The 19,222-nt window shown below is 45.9% G+C and overlaps 1 protein-coding gene across 5 annotated transcripts; it reads right to left on the bottom strand.

Moving 5' to 3' along the window:
• Positions 1 to 398: 398 nt before the first annotated feature.
• Positions 399 to 19,106, bottom strand: arhgap25 (Rho GTPase activating protein 25). 5 transcript variants are annotated; one of them, XM_064353780.1, is made up of 11 exons: positions 18,870 to 19,106; positions 14,446 to 14,645; positions 12,857 to 12,944; positions 11,882 to 11,995; positions 10,418 to 10,622; positions 8,109 to 8,241; positions 6,928 to 7,001; positions 5,711 to 5,832; positions 4,426 to 4,583; positions 2,746 to 3,392; positions 399 to 2,293 (listed from the first exon to the last, which is right to left on the bottom strand). In XM_064353780.1, the coding sequence occupies exons 1-11, from the start codon at positions 18,931 to 18,933 to the stop codon at positions 2,089 to 2,091; spliced, it is 2,010 nt and encodes a 669-aa protein (XP_064209850.1). In that variant the 5' UTR covers positions 18,934 to 19,106; the 3' UTR covers positions 399 to 2,088. The 5 variants fall into 5 exon arrangements, with proteins under 5 accessions (XP_064209850.1, XP_064209848.1, XP_064209849.1 ...); XM_064353778.1 differs by having other exon boundaries at positions 10,418 to 10,625; positions 18,870 to 19,103; XM_064353779.1 differs by lacking the exon at positions 18,870 to 19,106 and adding an exon at positions 15,374 to 15,495 and having other exon boundaries at positions 10,418 to 10,625.
• Between the last annotated feature and the right edge of the window lie 116 nt (positions 19,107 to 19,222).

Genomic DNA, 19,222 nt, shown 5'->3' with positions numbered 1-19,222 from the left:
CGTACAATAGCAGTGCCCCAACTCTGAATCAAACCAGCAAACCCCATGCTATAAGCCCAGTCCCCTAACCATTACACTGTAAGAACAGGCTGTAAGAAAGGGGGGGGGGTGTTGGCGTTTCTTTTTGTAGGTGAGGCTTACTAAGTGAGGCTACTGCCAATGCACTCTCTCTGTAACCACACTTCAGACAGGAAGCAGGTGGCTGTCTGGAATTCACTGTATTTTGTGAGTTTATGGCAGCTAAACAATGTGCTAAATCAATGTGGCAGACGAAGCAAAAACAAACAAACAAAAAAACGTAAATTACGATGAAAATAACTCAATTTTTCCATCACCCCATCAGTCCCATGATGTTTACAGTAAGCTGACAGAAGGAATTTGGAAGACTCAGCTACTGATTCAGGAGAAACGGATTCACGTGTTTATTTTTTGGGCACACATCACCAAATACAGAACAAGATGCAGTTATTTGAAAAATAATTACGTTCCATGGCAGTTTTCACTCTGCGGGCTATTTAGCTAAAAACCTGTTTCTGGCAAATTAGAACAGATTTACTTCATCCTCTACCAATGATGCATTTGTCATTATCATTTCCAGGGATTACAGAACATACAAGTTAATACCTTACATAAGCAATGTCTTTAATTCACCACTGAGTCATCATTCTAATTTATTTTACCGTTAAATCATTTCAAAATGTAATGGCTTTGTAGAATAGCCTCCTTGTGGATGTGAGCACATCTTTTAAGTCCTGCTTTTACTTTTGTACCCGTTTGCAATATTACTGTTCTTATTTTATTTCATTTTAGCAGTATACATTTTATATATATATATATATATATATACACAGTACTGTGCAAAAGTCTTAGGCACCTGTAAAAAAAATGCTGTACAGCTAAGATGCTTTCAAAAATAATGAAATGAAAAGTTATAAATATCAAAAAAAATAATATAAAGAGCAGTAAATAGTTAAAAACTAAATAAAATCAATGTTTGGTGTGACCACCCTTCGCCTTTAAAACTACATCAATTCTCTTAGGTACACTGTCCGGCAGTTTTATAAGAAAATCGGCTGGTAGGTTGTTCCAAGCATTTTGGAGAACTTGCCACAGTTCTTCTGCAGATTTTGGCTGTTTCGCTTGCTTCTGGCTCTTGATCAAGTTTTTATCTGAAAAGTAGTCTATTACTTAAAATATTACTTTATTTAACAAAATACAGAAACGTATCTATAAAATTTCATCTTTTGGAAAATTCATGTTTGGAAATCTCAAATTTGCTCTTTTCTACTGACACACTAATGCAGAAAACAAAAAATAAACATCTAAGACCAAATATATACTATATATTATATTTAAAAATCTAGGGTGCCTAAGACTTTTGCACAGTACGATATATATATATATATTAAAAAAATTCTATCATATTCTGACTCTCATTTTATTGATTCTCCTTTCTTGTAAAGGACATTGCATTGCACTGTGCTGTGCTGTATAAAACGTACTATATAAATACAGTTTATTATTATTGTAACAGTGGCTGTGGTTTTGAGCCCTGGTCTTGGGGTGTCCTGTTTATTATTCAGCGGCGATAGAGTTGTTTTGACTTGGGACCTGACAGGAAAGAGCGTGAGCGTGCAGCGACGGACGGGCTCGCTATCAGTGTGGGAAACGGCAGCCAGGGATGTGTGCGCATGATATCCCCTGGACAACTCAAGACACAAAATGGCCGAACAGCGCGGGGCTGCTGTTTACTGCGGTTCGGCTCACTGGCAGGTACAGCCGACACAGACTGGAGTCCTGACCGGAGGTCAGCTGCCTTCAGCAGCACAAGAGCCCGTCTCAAAAACACGTTCTTATAAAGCGCACGTTTTTAAAAAAACGATGTCCGTCTGCCCACAGAACCCGCATCCCCAGGGCACGCGTTCAGTTAACCAATCGGCAGTCTGAGTTTCGGGAGGGTGGGGGTGAAAGGTCAGGGGTCTTAGGGAGTGTTGGCCCCGGATTAGGGCCGGATTGGGTAGGGGTGGGCGGTTCTGGTTGTTCTGGGTTCCGGGGTGCTTGCGTGAGCGTGACGGTCCCACGGCGGCTCTACGGCGGCCCCACGGCGGTCCGGCGGGACAGGAAGCTCTGGATCTCCCGGTCCAGCTCCTGGTTGCGCTGCTCCGCCTGGTCGCGGCTGCGCTCGGCGTTCCTCAGCCGGATCTCCAGCGACGTCACCAGCCGCTTCTCCGCGTCCAGCGCAGACTGCAGCTCCGTCACCCGGGCAACCAGCTCCTCGTTCCTCCGCTGTAGACTGGGGGAGGGGGCAGAAGTGTAAACATTTAAGGGCGGGTGGGCAAATAGTTTAGATGCCTGTAAAATTCCTGCAAATTGATAATGGTTTAAAAAGAAACTTTCACAAATATTAATACAAATACAAAATATTGTGTTTATAATTATGTTTCCTTGACTATTCAAAGGGATCTTCAGGAGTGGTTTAAAAAATTTTTAATTATCGTAAGAGGTTAAGTATTTGACCTTAAGGTAACGGGATGTTCTTCCAGAGACTGGAACATAACGCAAGACACACGTATGCACTTGGCTTCAGTTGGAACCACTGAGCTAAAGTGGAGCCACTTCCAGCTTCGTACACCGTTTGTATGTCTGAGGTTCAACTGCCAGTAAGTCCATTAGTATCAGTGCCTGTTTGTAAATAATTAAAAAAGTATGTTAGTATGTTAGTATGTCGCCCCGTGCCACACACACCTGGTAACGAGGCTCTCGGGCGTGTCCTGTGTGTTCTTCTGGGGTCCTGTTTTGGCCTCCGAGCTGGGTGTGGAAACCACACTCCTCGCCGTCTCCGCCCTCCCCTCTGCCCTCTCCTCCTGGGGGGGCCGGGTTTGGGGCCGGGTTTGGGGCTGGGCGGGGCCGCTGCTGGGTTTGGGCGGGTCGGGCTTGGTGGCGATCGCGGCGCCCCTCTCCGTGGATCCCCCGCTCCTGGCCGCGTGGTCCCCCTTGCTGGTCGCCGTGAACAGCGAGACCCTCTGCAGGTCCAGGATTTTGAAGATGTCCTCGGACAGGGTCCCCTTCTCCTCGGGGAGGCCCCCCTTTGCGTCGTCCTCCAGAGCAGGAAGGGTGGGGCCCGCCATCGTCCCCCGGAGACTGCCCTTGTGGAGCCCCGCGTGCCCCACCCCCTCTCTGGCCCCCAGGGAGGGGAGGGTCTGCGTCCGCTTGCGGGGGCTCCCAGTCCAGGGGTCTGCCATTAAGGAAGAGGAGGAGGAGGAGGAGGAGGAGAGGGAGGAAGGGCAGGGTGGCTGTGCAGGGGTGGTGACCTCTGACCCCTCGTCATCTCCCGCCTCACCTCCCAGCGTCCCAGGACCGTCCTCCTCTGGGGACTCAGACAGAGTTTCGCTCTGGAGAAAGGACACCAGCACAGTGAAATCAGGAGCGGTCTTGAAGTTAATAACTGGTTGCATCACCTTTAACGACAATAACCGCAACCAAGCACTTCCTATAATATAATAACCAGTCTTTCACATTGGTGCGGAGGGCTATTAGCCCACTCTTCAATGCAGAAATGCTTTCATTCAGACAGGCTTTTCGAACCATGAACTGCTCATTTCAGGTCCTGCCACAGCATCTTTATCGGGTTCAAGTCAGGACTTTGACTAGGCCATGCCAAAACTTAAATTTTGTTTATTTTCAGCCATTCAGATGTGGACTTGCTTTTGTGTTTTGGATTATTTTCTTTCTGCATATGTTCTTACTGTGAAAGGCTGTATTGTGCCAAACACAATGGGACCCGTGTCATCCATCGGTCCATATAACATTATCCCAAAAGGCTTGGGGATCATCCATGTATTTTGGATGTTTTTCTTTTTGCAAATGTGAGATGAGCATTGATCTTTCTCTTGGTCAGCGGTGGCTCCTGCATTGCTACTGCTCCAAACAATCCCATTTTTGTCTCTTTCTCATTGTGGAGTCATGAACAGTGACCTTAGCGGAGAGGCTTAGCTAGAGAGGCCTGCAATTCTTTGGATGCTATTATGGGATCTTTTGTGACTTCCAGGAGTTTTAGCAGCGTACTTGGAGAAATTTTGGCAGGCCACCCCGGGGAAGATTCCCCACTGTTCCAAGCGTTTATTTGAAGACAATGGCTCTCATTATGGTTTACCGGAGCCCCAGAGCCTTAGAAATGGCTTTGTTTTCACATCTCTACTGGAATTTTCTTTGATCATTGAATAAACAAAATAATAATTTTGAAATGAGTTTTGAGTTTTCTCAGGTTCCCCTTGTCTAACATTACATTTTGTCCGAAGATCTGAAACCATTCAGTGTGTGTCTGTGTGTGCGCGCTCGCATGTGTGTGCGCGCGTGCGTATCTGTGCGTGTGTGAGTGTGCGCGCGCCTGTGTGTGTGTGTGTAGAAGCCGTTATCCACACACACCTCGGCAGCGTCCCATCCCACGAAGCTGCGGGGCACGCTGTGCTTCTTGCGGGCCGTTTTTTTGGAGGGGGGCGAAGGCGGCACGTCCTTGGAGGGGGGAAAGAGGCTCTCGTGCTGCCGGATCATCACCGTCATCAGCTTCTGGATCTGCGACGTACCTGCGCCGTAACCAGGGAGATGGAGTGGGCACAGGGCACACAGCCTCCTCAGTCCTGGGGCAGATCCCAGGTTATTTCCAACAAAACACCGCCAAGCAAAACACACACTCATATGGAAATACTCAGAAAATAGACTGCCAGTGATCTCCAGGTTTTCACTGGTGAAAAGTGTTTCTTTTTTTTTTAATCAATGTTGTTTTTGTGAAAAATGTTCTTTTCTAAAAGGACTTTTTTGTGTTACCACTTCTGTGTTACTTCCCACATTTTGCGTCAAAGCTACTGCTTTTGTGTTACAAATGCACAATTTATGTGTTACAGTGGGAGACTTTTTAATGCGGACTGTGTTGAATGCAGCACAAAATGTTCTGCCCTTAGGCAGACATGGAGGAAAACTGACACGTTATATGTTTTGTTTTTTCCATATATATCCAATATATCCTGTTTTGAGAGTGGTAGAGGCCCTCTGGGTTTTCTTCCCCTCCTTGCACTACACTACATACTGCTTACTCTTTCCCTTAGGTATTTTCTTTGTTTTTTTGACTAAACTTCCTGAAGCGCGTGACACAGGTCTGGAACACATGCCAGTGTGAGTGACAGCACAAAGCATGCAGTGACAGACTGAGACAAACATTTTGTCTGCGGGCAGTATCTATGCGTTAAAGCGTCTTTCCCACTGTTTTATAATGACAGCGATTTCATAACCTGTGTACCAGCTATTACAACGCTCGGCACTGGCTCAATACACTGGCTCAATACATCCAAATGCTTTAACAATCATCTGACAGCCACCTGAGCGGCATTTGTGCAGGCTGGATAGAGAGGGGTAAACCAACGGACCCATATGCGAGTCCCCTGGGGGAGTGCATGCTACCTGTGGCTACCTGCAGCATAGAGGTCAGGGGTCGTGAGGCAGTGTAGTATAATGGCTAAGGAGTTGGTCTTGTAACCTAAAGGTCACAGGTTCGATTCCCCGGTAGGACACTGCCGTTGTACCCTTGACCAAGGTACTTAACCTGCATTGCTCCAGTATATATCCAGCTGTATAATTGGATACAATTCTCTGCTCTGGATAAGAGCGTCTGCTAAATGCCTGTCAGGGGTCAGGGGTCAGGGGTCAGGTGACTCACCTTTCATCATGGTGACGGGGTCCTCTATCTGCGGCTTCAGCAGGTTCACCCCGATGACCGTGGCCAGGTTCTCCACGCTCATTTTATTCACCTTGGAGTTCTGCTGAACTTTGTACAAGAACCTGCCGCAGAACAGAACCACCGCTGCTTATCGTCCAGGCCCAGACGTTCAGGCCCACCTGCTTTATTTGGGACGCTAACATTCCCGTAGATTTGCGCCAATATTCAGAATGTTCTCATCAGTACTCAGGGCTAAGATTCCTCACGTATATGCGTGTACAAATCTGGCGAGAAACATGCAGAGGTGGAAAATCCAGGTTCGGAAAGTAAAATTCCACCCCAGTACTTTGTTCCAATCGCCTGGATTTGCTAATTAAGCACAATTCTTCAGTCAGGAGCTAGAGCTAACTGGTGAAATCAGTTGGCTGAATCCATGGGGGACAGAAACACACGGCGGGACTTTTACTTTGTGACTCCCCGGACTTTCCACCTCTGGAAACGAGTTTCACTGAGAAGCGTGAGGGGGGTCTGCCAGAGAGCGCCTTTAAAATGCTGCTGCCATTGAAGTTCTTTCAATCACGCGTTCGAACCGGGTCTGGTCAGGCAAGACGAAGTCATAATTGCTGAAGCGGAGATAAAAACCCGAAGGTAAACATGAAGCGGCTCGGTAAAGGGAGGCTCGGAGTCCGTCTCAGTGCTATGACTGCGCGCAGCAGGGCTGGGAAACACCCCCCGATCCTGGACGGCTGCATCCGGTCCGGGATTTCACGCCAGCTTCTTGCTTTTAATTATTTAATTAGCCCCAATCGCACACGTGATCTGGCATCAGAGAAACATTCACTGACTGGCGCAAGAATGACAGCAGCCGATGCCAACGGTGCCATCTCCTGAGCCTGACCGAGTTTCTGTTAACCGGCGGAAACAGAGACGTGCGTATCCCCCCCCCGGGGAACAGGGTAGCCCACCCTTGGTGAACAGAATGCCTGCGTCCGCACGAGTCCGTTTTTCATTCAGGGAAAAGGTGGGAGTTACCTGCAGATGTAGCTGAGCAGGTTGTAACTCAGTTTTTTTTTTGGGGAAAAGGTGCGAGTTACCTGCAGATGTAGCTGAGCAGGTTGTAACTCAGTTTTTTTTTTGGGGAAAAGGTGCGAGTTACCTGCAGATGTAGCTGAGCAGGTTGTAACTCTGTTTTTTTTCTGGGAAAAGGTGCGGGTTACCTGCAGATGTAGCTGAGCAGGTTGTAATTGGCTCTCGGGAGGAGGGAGATCTGCTTCTCCAGCTTTTCACGACCCTGAAAGTATGTGGTAGAAACATCACTGAGTGGACATCGGAACCCTGACCGGGCCTGTTTCATTTCTGAAATAACAAATGATGCATCTTCTCCTGTGCTTGATGCACCGCACAGAATAAAAGATGATTGGAATTATAATTCAATACAATCAATGGGATGATGCAATCATGATGAATCACAAGCTCATAATTCTTAAGCACACAAAATTCCACAAGTTGCGTGTGTTTGTGTGTGTTTTCATGCGTGTGTGTGTGTGAGTGGCTTGAAATGCAGCTTATGACACAAGCAGCTCTATTTTACTGTCAAATTTGTCAAAAACTAACATCATTTACTAGTCCCTAACTTGCTTTAGTGTTATGTTGTGTTCAGTCCACTGGACAAGCGCCTTTATCTTTCGGGAGATCACAGGCTATGCGAGGACAAACAAGCGCACGTCAGCAATCAGCTGTCACTCTAAAGCCTTTCTCTAAAGAACCAAACTTTTTTTCGCAAAAGGAAAAGGAATCCCTGAGGAAAAAGGAAATGTTCCCCAAACTGAGGCTGGGCCAGTTTGAAAGATGCCAGCAGCCAGGCTCACACATCTGTTATTCTAATATTAATACAATGTCATAATAATATAAAATTAATGACAACAAGATTCACTAGGAAGGCTCGTTTCCCACATGGGCCGCTGCCATTGCTACTCTTGAGTAATGTACTTAAGCTGAATTGCCTCAGTAATATATCCTGCTGTACGAATGGATTGCACGAGCTCTATTAGGTTGCGCTGGTTTAGGGCATCTGCTAAATGCACTTAAGTGTTTAAGTATCGACAACATCGGTACAACTTACGTTCCTAGCCACTGGTATTAGTATATTGGTTTAAGTGATAGATTTAGATCTATTATTAAAATATACTGATGCTTTCTAAAAGCCTAAGAAACTGTGTGTATGCTGTACAGTAAGACATAAATTAACAGTTAGCTTTTGAAGGTATGGGCGGAGGAGGTTTCCATGACAATATTCAGACAGTTTAAACGATAACCGAAATGTGTGTATCTGCCATGAAGATCACACGGTTGGTAGCGGTTGTCACGGTGACAGCGTGGCACCAGAGCGAGCTCCTACCAGGTTGCCGTTTGGGTTCAGCAGGTGACTGCAGTCCAGGAAGTCCTGGTATTGGGACCAGGGAATCACGGGCTCAGGCAACTCCCGCAGGTACAGCTTGAACAAGGACGCCACCGTGTGGACATCTGTGTCACTGCAGGGCATAAATTACACGCTGTCATTTTCTTCATTCCTGAGGGCGAGCCTGACACATTTCTATTAAATATTTCAGTAATATTTCATAAAATATTCCAGTAAATGATCATCAGGCTTCTAAAGTCTGGTGAGCTCTATTTGATGGCATGTATTTGCAGTGCATTACCAAAAAAAAAATGCATTCACACTAGGTATTGGCAGAGACAGTCAAAAAGTGACTGTTGTATAACAGCTCAGAAACTCAGAGGCTGCAGGTCTTATTCCCTGCTTAGGCACAACTGTTGGGCCTTAAGCAAAGTACCCAAGCTGATCTGCTTCAGTGAAATAACCATCTGTATAGAAAAGTTGTACAAAAATGTATCTGCATAAGTCACTCTGGATAAGGGCATCTGCTAACTATTAAAGACAACTGCGATTATTTACTTTCGTGTTTAGCTATTTCCTTCTGCATTTAAAACGCTCCTTATGCCCCAAGATAAAGATAATACTTCTGACTGGCAGCCCACCAAACAGGCTCACTGCTGACTAGTGACAATGTAAATTGCCATAGCACTGCATAAGCATTTTGGTCTCAAAAGGTCATTACCAAATAATCCTCTAGTGGGCAGTATAAGAGCTCCGTCACTTTTATTAGAACTTTCAGGATTAAGAAACAAAATTAACTCATTTTAAAATACAACTGAATGAAACGGGTTCACAGTGCAAGTGTTCTATCATAGCATGTCATAATATCATAGTAATTGTTGTCTTCGGTTCTTTATATAAAGCACACGCGTAAAGATGCTTTTGAAGGGTAACTGTGGTGAATGTATAATGAAGGTGACTGCGCCAGGCGGGCGTTCAGCAGTGTCTGCTCAGCGCATCTGAAGCAACTCTCTGCTCTCTGCATCGTTCTCAGACAGGAAGTGGTTTCAGCTGCAGGGCTGGCGAGGAGAAACTGAACACGGTTCATCTGTAAAAATCTGCCCCTTCTGCATCTCTCTCTCCTCCCCCCTCTCACTCTCAATCTCTCTCTCCCTCCCTCTCTCTCTCTCACAATCTCTTCTCCCCCTCCCTCTCTCTCTCCATTTCTGTCATTCTCTCTCTCAAATTCAAATTCTAAATGCTATACTGGCATGACCGATTTTGAAATACATATTGCCAATGTTCAGTGACAATAATAACAACGATAAAAGTACTAACAACAACATTAAATTTCAAAATTAAAATATTAGCTCTCTCTCTCTATTACTCTCTTACTCGCTCTCTCACTCCCTCTCTGTCTCTGTCTCTGTCTCTCTCTCTCTCTCTCTCTCTCCATCTCAGTAACCATGCCAACAGACACGCATGTAACGGATGCCTTGAGAGTGACCCTTATCTTTTAAGCTTTGAACATGTGCGGACATTTTCCAGAGGGAATCAAACAGAAAGAAAAAGGGCCAGTTTGAGCCTCGCCATGGCCGCCATGTCCGCCATGGCCGCGAGTTCGATCCCCCCATCTGAAGCAAGTGGGAAAAATGCACAAGCAGCACAGGCTATCTGCCCTCCTTCCAAAGGAAAAAAGAAACTGAGCACAAGCTTTACAAGGAAAAGTAGGCCACCAGGGCTTATACGGGTGACAGGGTGTCATGGGCCCTACCACACAAAGCTCTATACACCACACTTCCTGTGCGCTACGCTGTTATCTAGCTCCCTTAAAAATGACCAGAGTTCTCAGATGACAAAGCCAGCGTCCCGGGACAAGTTGCTTACTTTAACACACTTCAGCACCCTTTAGACACCGAGAACAATTCTCATAGATGTCTGACAAATTTTTAAAGAAATATCGTCTTTTCAAAAAAGCTTATAGCCTATGTTTTGAAATTCTACTGCCATTGAAAGAGTTAAAGTATTTAGAATATGTATTTGACCCAGGTCTGGTTCAGTGCTGTTGTATCTTAAGGACTGGTGTCCTCTAATTCAGCGGTCCTGAAACCGTTCCTTGGGTACCTGCAGCCAGATCCAGGTATTTCAGGTGGTCCATCTGAAGCACACCTGATGTGACCAATCAAGAGCTTTGAGGTGGAACACTCCGAAAACCTGGATCCGGCTGGGGGTAACCGAGGAGGGGTCTGGGAACCACTGCTGCAATGAGAACAGTCGGCTGGTCTGAGATCAGCGGGGGGGGGAAAGGGGAGGCGTCCCGCGCGGCTCACCTGGGAAAGGAGGGCCTCTCCCCCGCGTCGAAGGCGTCCCGGAACTGCTTGACCTGGTTGTCCTGCCCCGGCAGGCGGAAGATGCCCTCCTCGCTCAGCCCGTGCTCCAGGATGAACTCCGCGCACTCCTGCACCAGGATGGGCACCAGGTGGGGGCCGAACCGCCGCTCGTACGCCACCGTGTCGCCCAGGCTCTTCCCAAACACTGCTGGAGGGGAGGGGAGGGGGGGGGGTGGAAGCACGGGAGGCGTGAGGGATTTGGGCACTTACTGGAGACAGGAGAGTGCAAAGCAGCATAAACTGGCTTTATGAATGCTACCACTACTGCTACTACTACCACTGCTACCACTGCAACTGCTACCCACACCACTACTGCTACCACTGCTACTACTACCACTGCTACCACTGCAACTGCTACCCACACCACTACTGCTACCACTGCTACTACTACCACCACCAATGCTACTACAGCTGTATATTTTTACTTAATTAAATTCAGATTAAGTAGCTACCATACTCAAGGTTACAATGGCACCGCCCCATCCGGGAATTACAAGCCTACTTCCCTAAGCACTACGCTACACATCCACTCCTCTACTACTATTTCTACTAAAACATAAAAATAATAATTATTATTATAAAGTGCCGGTTGTCCATGCTACTCAAAATACTTTCTAGATAAAACAAAAAAAGAACAGAAAAGCAGGGGGTGATGCCTGTTTGGACACGTTTGAATCGTTTAATGATTCATTAAATGAATCGTCAGACTTTCATATCCGTTTGGCATTCAAGTACACACTGTCTCTCAAGTTCCTTGTTACATACTGTTCAAATCATTTTCTCAGTTCAAACAGGTAAGTAACTCCCACAGCCAACACTTACGACTGCTCCCTCTCATAAGTTTTTAATGCAGCGGCACAAATCACATGCGTTTGATGCAGGAGTTAATGATTCATTTATACTGTGTCAATCTTTGGTTTCATCCCTGCTCCACAGTCAAAATTTATTCATGAGCACATCGGCTACACTGCTGGAGTAATTCTCCCAGAAAACCCTAATGCAAATGTCAGGCTCTAATTAGACATTTATATAGACCAGACCTGGGTCAAATACGTATTTGTTTTGGATTCAAATGCTATTCTACCCTTTACTGATCGTGCCGGGATGTATTGGAACCAACGAAATGCTCTCAAAAAGTGCAAACCCCGCCTTCTGCTCATATTGGCAGGCTCAATTACACCAGGCAAGATCAACAGAGCACAGACAAGTATTTGAATCTAAAACAAATATTTGACCCAGGTCTGATAAAGACTGGTGGGTGTATGGGGATCTGCTGATCGTCTTTCAGCAGTAACTACAGGTTCCCATGCCGTAGATATTGCATCCCAACTGTGTAAAGACGGCACCATTTTTCACGGAGAACTCAGGTCCAGTATGTCCGTCTGTAGGCGAGGGGGTCTGTACCTCCGCTGGAGGGTACTCCAATCACCCTGCGGAGGGTGCGGACCCACTCCTCCATCTCGTTCTGGGAATTGGCCATCAGGACGTAGGGGTCCCGCTCACGATCCCCGGAGCTGCCTGGGTACAACCAAGAACAAGTAGGGCGTCTGAGACCAGCCGAAATTCCCCTACTGGGGACCTGATAAAGCTCTTCCAGTGCTTAGCATTACAGCCTTCTAACAGCAGACAGTTGGAGATTCACATATCAAGATTTTTCGAGCCCCACGTCAGGGTTTTGGACTAAATGTACATGAAGCAGACACTCTCCAGAGCACGCTACACAATCTGCATTTGTTATTGTTTTCAAAGAATATAATCAATTCATAAATCTGGATTAAACATCCACTTAATTAAATGGTAAAGAGCCTTTACTGCAGGAATCAAGATTAACTGCTTTGCCCAAGGGTACAATGGTACAAGTTATGGACACAGTTTCCGAACCATTGTATTACATGCTCAACCCATAAACAGCATGTACTGTTTTCAGAGACATTTACTGCATTTTCCATAAATGTATTTACTGCACCGTGTGTGAGTTTTGAACATATTTCAAAAAAGGTGGATTCAGGTATTTTATCTGTTGCATAAAAACAATAATTCATCTGTGATAGCCATACAGAAGACTATAAATTCTAAACTGTCAAATTGCCAACAGCAACAGAAAAATGGAAATATGTAACTGGCATGCAAGAATAGTACAAGCACGCAAGAACAGAGAGGGAGTTAGAAAGAGAAAAAGAAGTGAGAGGAAGGGGGTTAGATAGAAAGAGAAAAAGGAGAGAAAGAAAGGGAGGGAGAGAGAGTTAGAAAGAGAAAAAGGAGAGAGAGAAAGGGGGGAGAGTTAGAAAGAGAAGGGGGCAGAGATAGAAAGAGAAAAATGAGAGAGAAAGAGGGAGAGATGGAGAAAGAGACAGAAAGAGACACTGGGGTCGATCTCACCTGGGATAATTTCGAAGAGGAACTTCCCGGGATCATCTGTACTGGACGGCAGCTCGTTCACTTGGCTTGGCCTCAGGTTGATGTGGCCCTGCAAACAGGAGGGAAGCAGCACATATGAAGAGGAAAAGGGGATGAGATTAAAGATCCAGGGAAGAAGTGACCGGGAGTGCAAACAGAAAAACATCCTCCACAGCACGTACTATCAAATTTAGCCTTCCCTTTGGGGTGGAAGTGATGAGAAGAGCGTTTGGCTATTGCCTTTTACATTACTCCCATCCCAGTGCAATTTACACAACTCTTAGCATTTTTACAGAGTATCTACTTATACAGCTGGATGTACCCTGGATTCATTCAGGTTAAGCACGTCGCTCAAGGGTTAAAAAAAAAAAAGCAGTGCCCCAGCTGGGAATCAAGCCTGCAACCTTCGGGTTACAAGCCCAGTTCCCTACTTATGACACTGCCATGATACTAGTCATGATACTCATGATCAACGGTGTGACAAGACGCATGGCAGGCGGGTGACATGACACAAGCTGAGATTTCTGGGCCGAGTCATTCCTCCTAACCAGGCGCTGCTTTGTGCGCTTCGATAAGGTCGTCAATTAGATGTGTGCATCCCACTGGCGTCAGACCTGGGCCAAATACGTATTTGTTTTGGATTCAAATGCTTCTCTACGCTTTACTGACCTTGCCTGGTGTATGGGAACCAATTATATACGCTCACCTTCTGGTCATACTGACAAGCTCAATTACACCAGGCAAGATCAATGGAGCGCAGAAAAGTATTTGAATCCAAAACAAATACGTATTTGACACAGGTTTGACTGGCGTAGGCATGGGCGAGCCAGGGTGGCCCACAGCCCCTTCCACAGTGTCCTGGCCGACACACTTATCTTGGCTGAACCACCACACCACACCCAAATGTAAATGCCCAGCTAGGTACTGTAGCCCTGGCCCACCAAGTTCTATGCAAGTCCAACTGTATTAATATTTCTGCCCGCGCTGCTGGTGCATTCACACGCTTTTATTTTGACCCGTCTTTTGTCACCGCCTCCTCAACTTGAACTTTAAGCCTTTTTGGAGGGTGGGTGAAGGTGTGAAACACTTTAAGCAACACTAAAAGAAGAACCTGATTACCCATATTACTTCTTAACTTAACTTTTGAAATCCTAACATATTAGTAGATTTTCCTTTCCAATGTCAATTTTTTAAATATATATTTCTGACCTGCTGAAAGGAAACTGAAAATGTTTATCTTTCTACAGTTAATTAAAGGATAATATGCAAAACGCTGAGTCTGAACTTGAAAGTAGCAAGTGACAAACTTGAAAAGCACGCCAGAACGGTCGCATGCGTCATGATAAATCTGTGCACCAGAGTCTTGCATTAAAGTAACCACTCGAATGTGCTTAAAATAAAGTATTTGGTCTTCATACGCTTATGCTATACGCTAAAAATGTAGATGGTACAGTAAAACTGCGGTGAAATGACAAGCTATTTATCATTACAAAATAAGCTGGCTTTATGTCACTGTCGAGAGAACTAGTAAGTCACCCAGAACCTATGTGGTGTCCCCCTCCATATCTCACCTGAAAGGCATTATCCTTATCGTCCTTGTAGTAGTACAGGGTATACCCTCTCAGCACGAAGTAGCGTAGCTGCCAGTTCTTCACGATGGACCGTTGCTTCTTTAGCCACCCGGTCTTCAGCGGTCGCTCGGAGGATTTAGGCGAACCCGGCCGGCACGCCCCCGCGCCGCCTTCCCCTGGCATGACGCTCTTGGACCGCGCTGCAGGTAAGAAACCGGGGTTTTCCACACGAATACGAAGGTGGTAGACAGATGGGTACAAACGAAAAAGCAAGCGAGGAGAACGAGGCGGGCTGTTAGAAAAACCTAAAATACCCTAGCCCGAAGTTCAATGCACAGCGAACAGAGCAGCCAATAAATCTTTGTCAATTTCGACGGATAAAGTAATAAATAGAATTATTGTGACGTTAGCGTGTATGTGTCTATTTTTGTACCGTCGCGATCGAATAAGCACACGAGGCTGTTTGTGTCAGTGCGTGTGGTGTCAAAGAGGAAGCGCACTGCCACAGCTTGACCCCAGACGCTTCCTGATGAACACAATGAGTTTGGCCTAACTGATTGTTCTGCTGTTCAGCGACTGTAGGAAAGGCTTGCTTTCCTCGGGACCGTTTACACACGAGCGAGTGGGCGCGCGGACCACTGAAAGAAAAGAATAAGAGGTTAAAATTCCTTCGAATAAAGATAAAACTGATTTCACTTTGCTCAATGCGTGGCAAGTCAAAACCGAACTCCATATATGGACGTGTACGGCGTTGAAACGAGATGCGGAACACTAGCGCTAGGGCCATTACCCCAGTGCACTGTGACGGAGAGCCCTTATTATTGATGATACGTGCGCCCTGCTTGCGCGAGTTTCACTAGCTAGGCGGCTCGTGGATTTACTCAAGTTCGTCCACATATTGCCTATGATTATTCAGTGGGACACTCACCCACCCCTTGTGCCACAACTGAAGACAACGCGCTAAACTCAGAAGCACGCGGCGAGGTCAGCATGTCCTGGGAACGACGCAGAAAAAACCTGACACATTTCAGTTGTCATTTATGCTTGTAACGTAAGCGACCAATCGATGTGTCTGTTGGCGTTTTATGTAAACCAACAACATTTATGTTTAATCTGTCGGTCATGGAGAGGCCACAGTTACTCCATTTTAAGAATTGCCCCCTTGTGAAACTGGGTTGGAGGAAAAACTGGGCAGATAAGTATAGGAAGGAGAGCAAACAGAAACAAATGAATGGTGAAGTATAGGTTTAAAGGGAGGCATGGAAGTGACTAGCGAGATAACTATTAAGTCCTCAGCTGTTGTCGATTCACTGTGAAGCAGGAGCAGATGAGAGACGTTCCAGAGGGCTAAACAAACAGGAAGAGGCAGCGCGAGCCACTGCACGCTGAGGCTTTTGAAGGCCACCATCAGAACCACAGCCTCTGTGGTCTGTTTTGAGAGCCCTGTCCCTGGCGAGCGCAGACAGTTCGAAACCCATGCACACACACCACCACATCGCATGTACCACACCCTCGCAAGTAAAAGGCTGTGATGCAGCTCCAATCAGGTTTTTTTCTAATCAAAAAAGAGATCGGGTATACTTATACTGTCTGCTTTAGCAACGTGGGAAAAACAAACAAATGCTATATCAAGCAATCCCTATTATGTTTATAACAGAAGAGGCGGGAATAATCATTTTGACTGTGACAGGACTTCTGGTATTCTACCTGCCATACGCGACTGCACCAGATAGAGGTTAACTGTGCAATTGAATGCTTTAATTGATCAATTAAGTGCCGAGTGACAACAAAAATCAGCAGAGAGCCTGCCAGGACCAGGAATGAAGATCACTCCTATAAAGGGTGGTCCAATCCCACGTTGTTCCCCTGAATCCGGGAATATCATGTTCATACATCTGGAATGAGCAGTAAGGCTGAGCTGTCCAGTTCGGGAGAATTACTCATGGTTTTTACTATGAAATGACTGCAAAGCCTCCAGCTACATTCGGATACTGTTAACAGAATTCGTAGCTGCGAATTCCAGTCATGAATGACATTCGACTGGCTAATTTCCTGTCATCCTCCGTGCTTGCGTAGAATGTACCCTTTTCACACTAGTAAAGAATTCCCTTTCCGGGAAGGGATGTCAACTTCCCACCCTGGATGTATATAGTGTCTGCTGGACTTTGGTGCACCAAGAAATTTTCTGCTAATAGAGAAATGCTGCTCGATTGAAAGGAAGCTACAAAAAAATAGCAGATGGCACAGCCCTCGGGAACACTGCTGCCGTAGAGGGAGAATGTGTCACTAGTCTGAAAACATTACGCTTGACCACCCCCCATTGCTTTGGTCAGCCTTGCCTCATTGGCTAGCCAAGGATCTCAGTTCTGACTGCAGTGTACTCTCACACCACCACTTTTCTCTGGTATCCGGGTGGAAACCTGGTGCAATGCCATAAATTCGTAGCGCCGCTGCAAAAGTATCCTGCGGTTGGGAAGACGCGTGTAATTATCCCGCGCTCATCATTACTGTTGTCTGACTATGACACCTGAGACCCACTGGTATTTAAACACAGTGAGGGAGACCGTGGGCCTACAGAGCACTCACATGCAGAGATTAGACCTGGGTAATGTACAGACACAAGGCAGTGAGGTCACTACGCTCTCTGTAAGCAAAGGAAGCTTTACTATTTATGGTTCTGCTATAACACAGGCAATCAGGTACTGTAAAACGTCTCTCATTGCATCAGTTTCCGGCTGTCAAAACCCAGGGACAGACAGAGAAAGAGTGGGAGAGTGATACAAAGTAACAGAGCGGAAGTAATGTGTGTGTGTGTTCGGGGGGGGGGACTTCCAATGTTGCAAAACATTTTTCAATGCGTTTCCATCTTCGGTGAAAAATGTTTTGATGAGAAGCAGGGGACTTCGATAACTTTGCTTCTCAGTGTTACGTGTCAGTGCCCCCCCCCCCCCCCCCGTTTTGTTTTCAACAGAACCGTTTACCAGAAGCCCTTTGCCATGTGGAGCCCATTACAGTATGTCTTTGTGCGTCTTACATTGGACAAGACTTGTGCGTCGGCCAAGTGCGTCCAGTCTGAGCTGATGTAAGAACAGCAAGTGCATTTCATTAAGAAGGCGCTTTAAGACCCTAGGAATTTTGACGAGCTTTAACACAATGCACATTTTAAATCAATCATGCAGACGGTTAAAGCTGCTGACTAGAACGAAATGGAGGACAAGATCCTCCTGTGCTATGTACAAATCACAAGGGGCCATGGCTCATCATCTTACTAAAAATAAATGAATGCAAAAGGGTAGACAAAGGTTTAAAAAGAAAAACAAATGAAATGAATGACTAATTGGGTCTTGGCCCAACTCACTTTGAGGATTTAAAAATGAGTTTTGCACAGTTTTTGTCACCCTGTTCCAAAGCGCAAGACTCAAAATGGTTCTCGTGAACCAAAACTGGCCATACTTTCCTGGAGATCAAATTAAAGGGAATTCAATTGGTTTTAATGATAAAAGGGAAGATGTGTGAAATGTACAGGGGACTTTTTGTTCCTGGGCTAAGTTTAGTGAGAGAGCACAATATCAGCTCTGGATGTGTGAAATGCACAGGGGACTTTTTGTTCCTGGGCGAAGTTTAGTGAGAGAGCACAATATCAGCTCTGAAACTGACCAAGGGCACGGACGGTGATACTAGTATGTTACCATAACCGAGATGAACACTGGCCTTCCAATGCCAAAGCCCAGGCGATGATGTCAGAATCCACAGATCATGACAGCATCATAGGCTTTTCACACACACACACACACACACACACTCAAACTCCTGGACGTTCATGTGCACATCCATTTCAGAGCTAACCCCATCCTCATATCTCCTAATTGCTCAAATTAGCTAACCAGCACGTGCAGTGTACTTAAACCCAACCACTCCTCTCGCATAGCAAACACGACACTAAATGCTTATTGAGCAACACGGCACTTGTGCTGCCTCCAGGTATGGTTTATCACTTGTAAAAAATGTTTGAGGATATCCAACCAAGAGATTGGGAAAATGAACTAAAAGCACAATACTGGGCAGTGTTAACTAGAAGAGTCCCTTAATGAAGTCATTAGTCAGGATTACTCAGGAGCCTAACACCCCGGCCGCAGGTTCTCGACCAACGTAAGCTTCTAAACAATCAGTTCTCTTGGCATGTAGCACGAGCAAGTAGTTTCCATGAAAAACACCTAAATTAAACTACAATTTTTTTCAGAGAGGGTATTTTCAGAACTCCTAACTGTGCCACAGGTAAGCCTCAGATCACACATATGGTCTTTCCACTTGTGAATTTGTAAGGTGCAAACCCACCCAACCCCACAAACACACACACACACACACCAAAGCCATAAACCAGAGATGCTAAAATAAGTAGCCCGCCCCTGTGGAGGGACTCTTACCTATCTTGTTGGTCTCAGCTCTGAAGGTGCTGAAGTCCCAGTTGCGAGGCAGCTTGAGAGACATTGTCCTTTACGTGAAAGGGCAGTTTGCACACACACACATACAGACAGACATACACACACACACACGCGTGCGCTCACACACTCTGCGAGCTGTACACATGCAGCCTCTCCGTCCGCCACATACATGCAGAAAACCTCGCGCTCTACCTCACTTCCTCCTTCCTGCGGACTGACATTTCTCTTTTCTGAACTTCCGAACATGTTCTTACTTGTCCCTACGAGAATCATTTCTCGAGTTATTTTTCTAAAAAAAAAAAAAACATAAGTGTGTATTGTGCTTGTGCGCATGT

Source organism: Anguilla rostrata, chromosome 10, assembly GCF_018555375.3.
Source record: "Anguilla rostrata isolate EN2019 chromosome 10, ASM1855537v3, whole genome shotgun sequence".
In the NCBI taxonomy this organism is placed as follows: Eukaryota; Metazoa; Chordata; class Actinopteri; order Anguilliformes; family Anguillidae; genus Anguilla; species Anguilla rostrata.
This window is presented reverse-complemented; position numbering and strand designations above follow the sequence as displayed.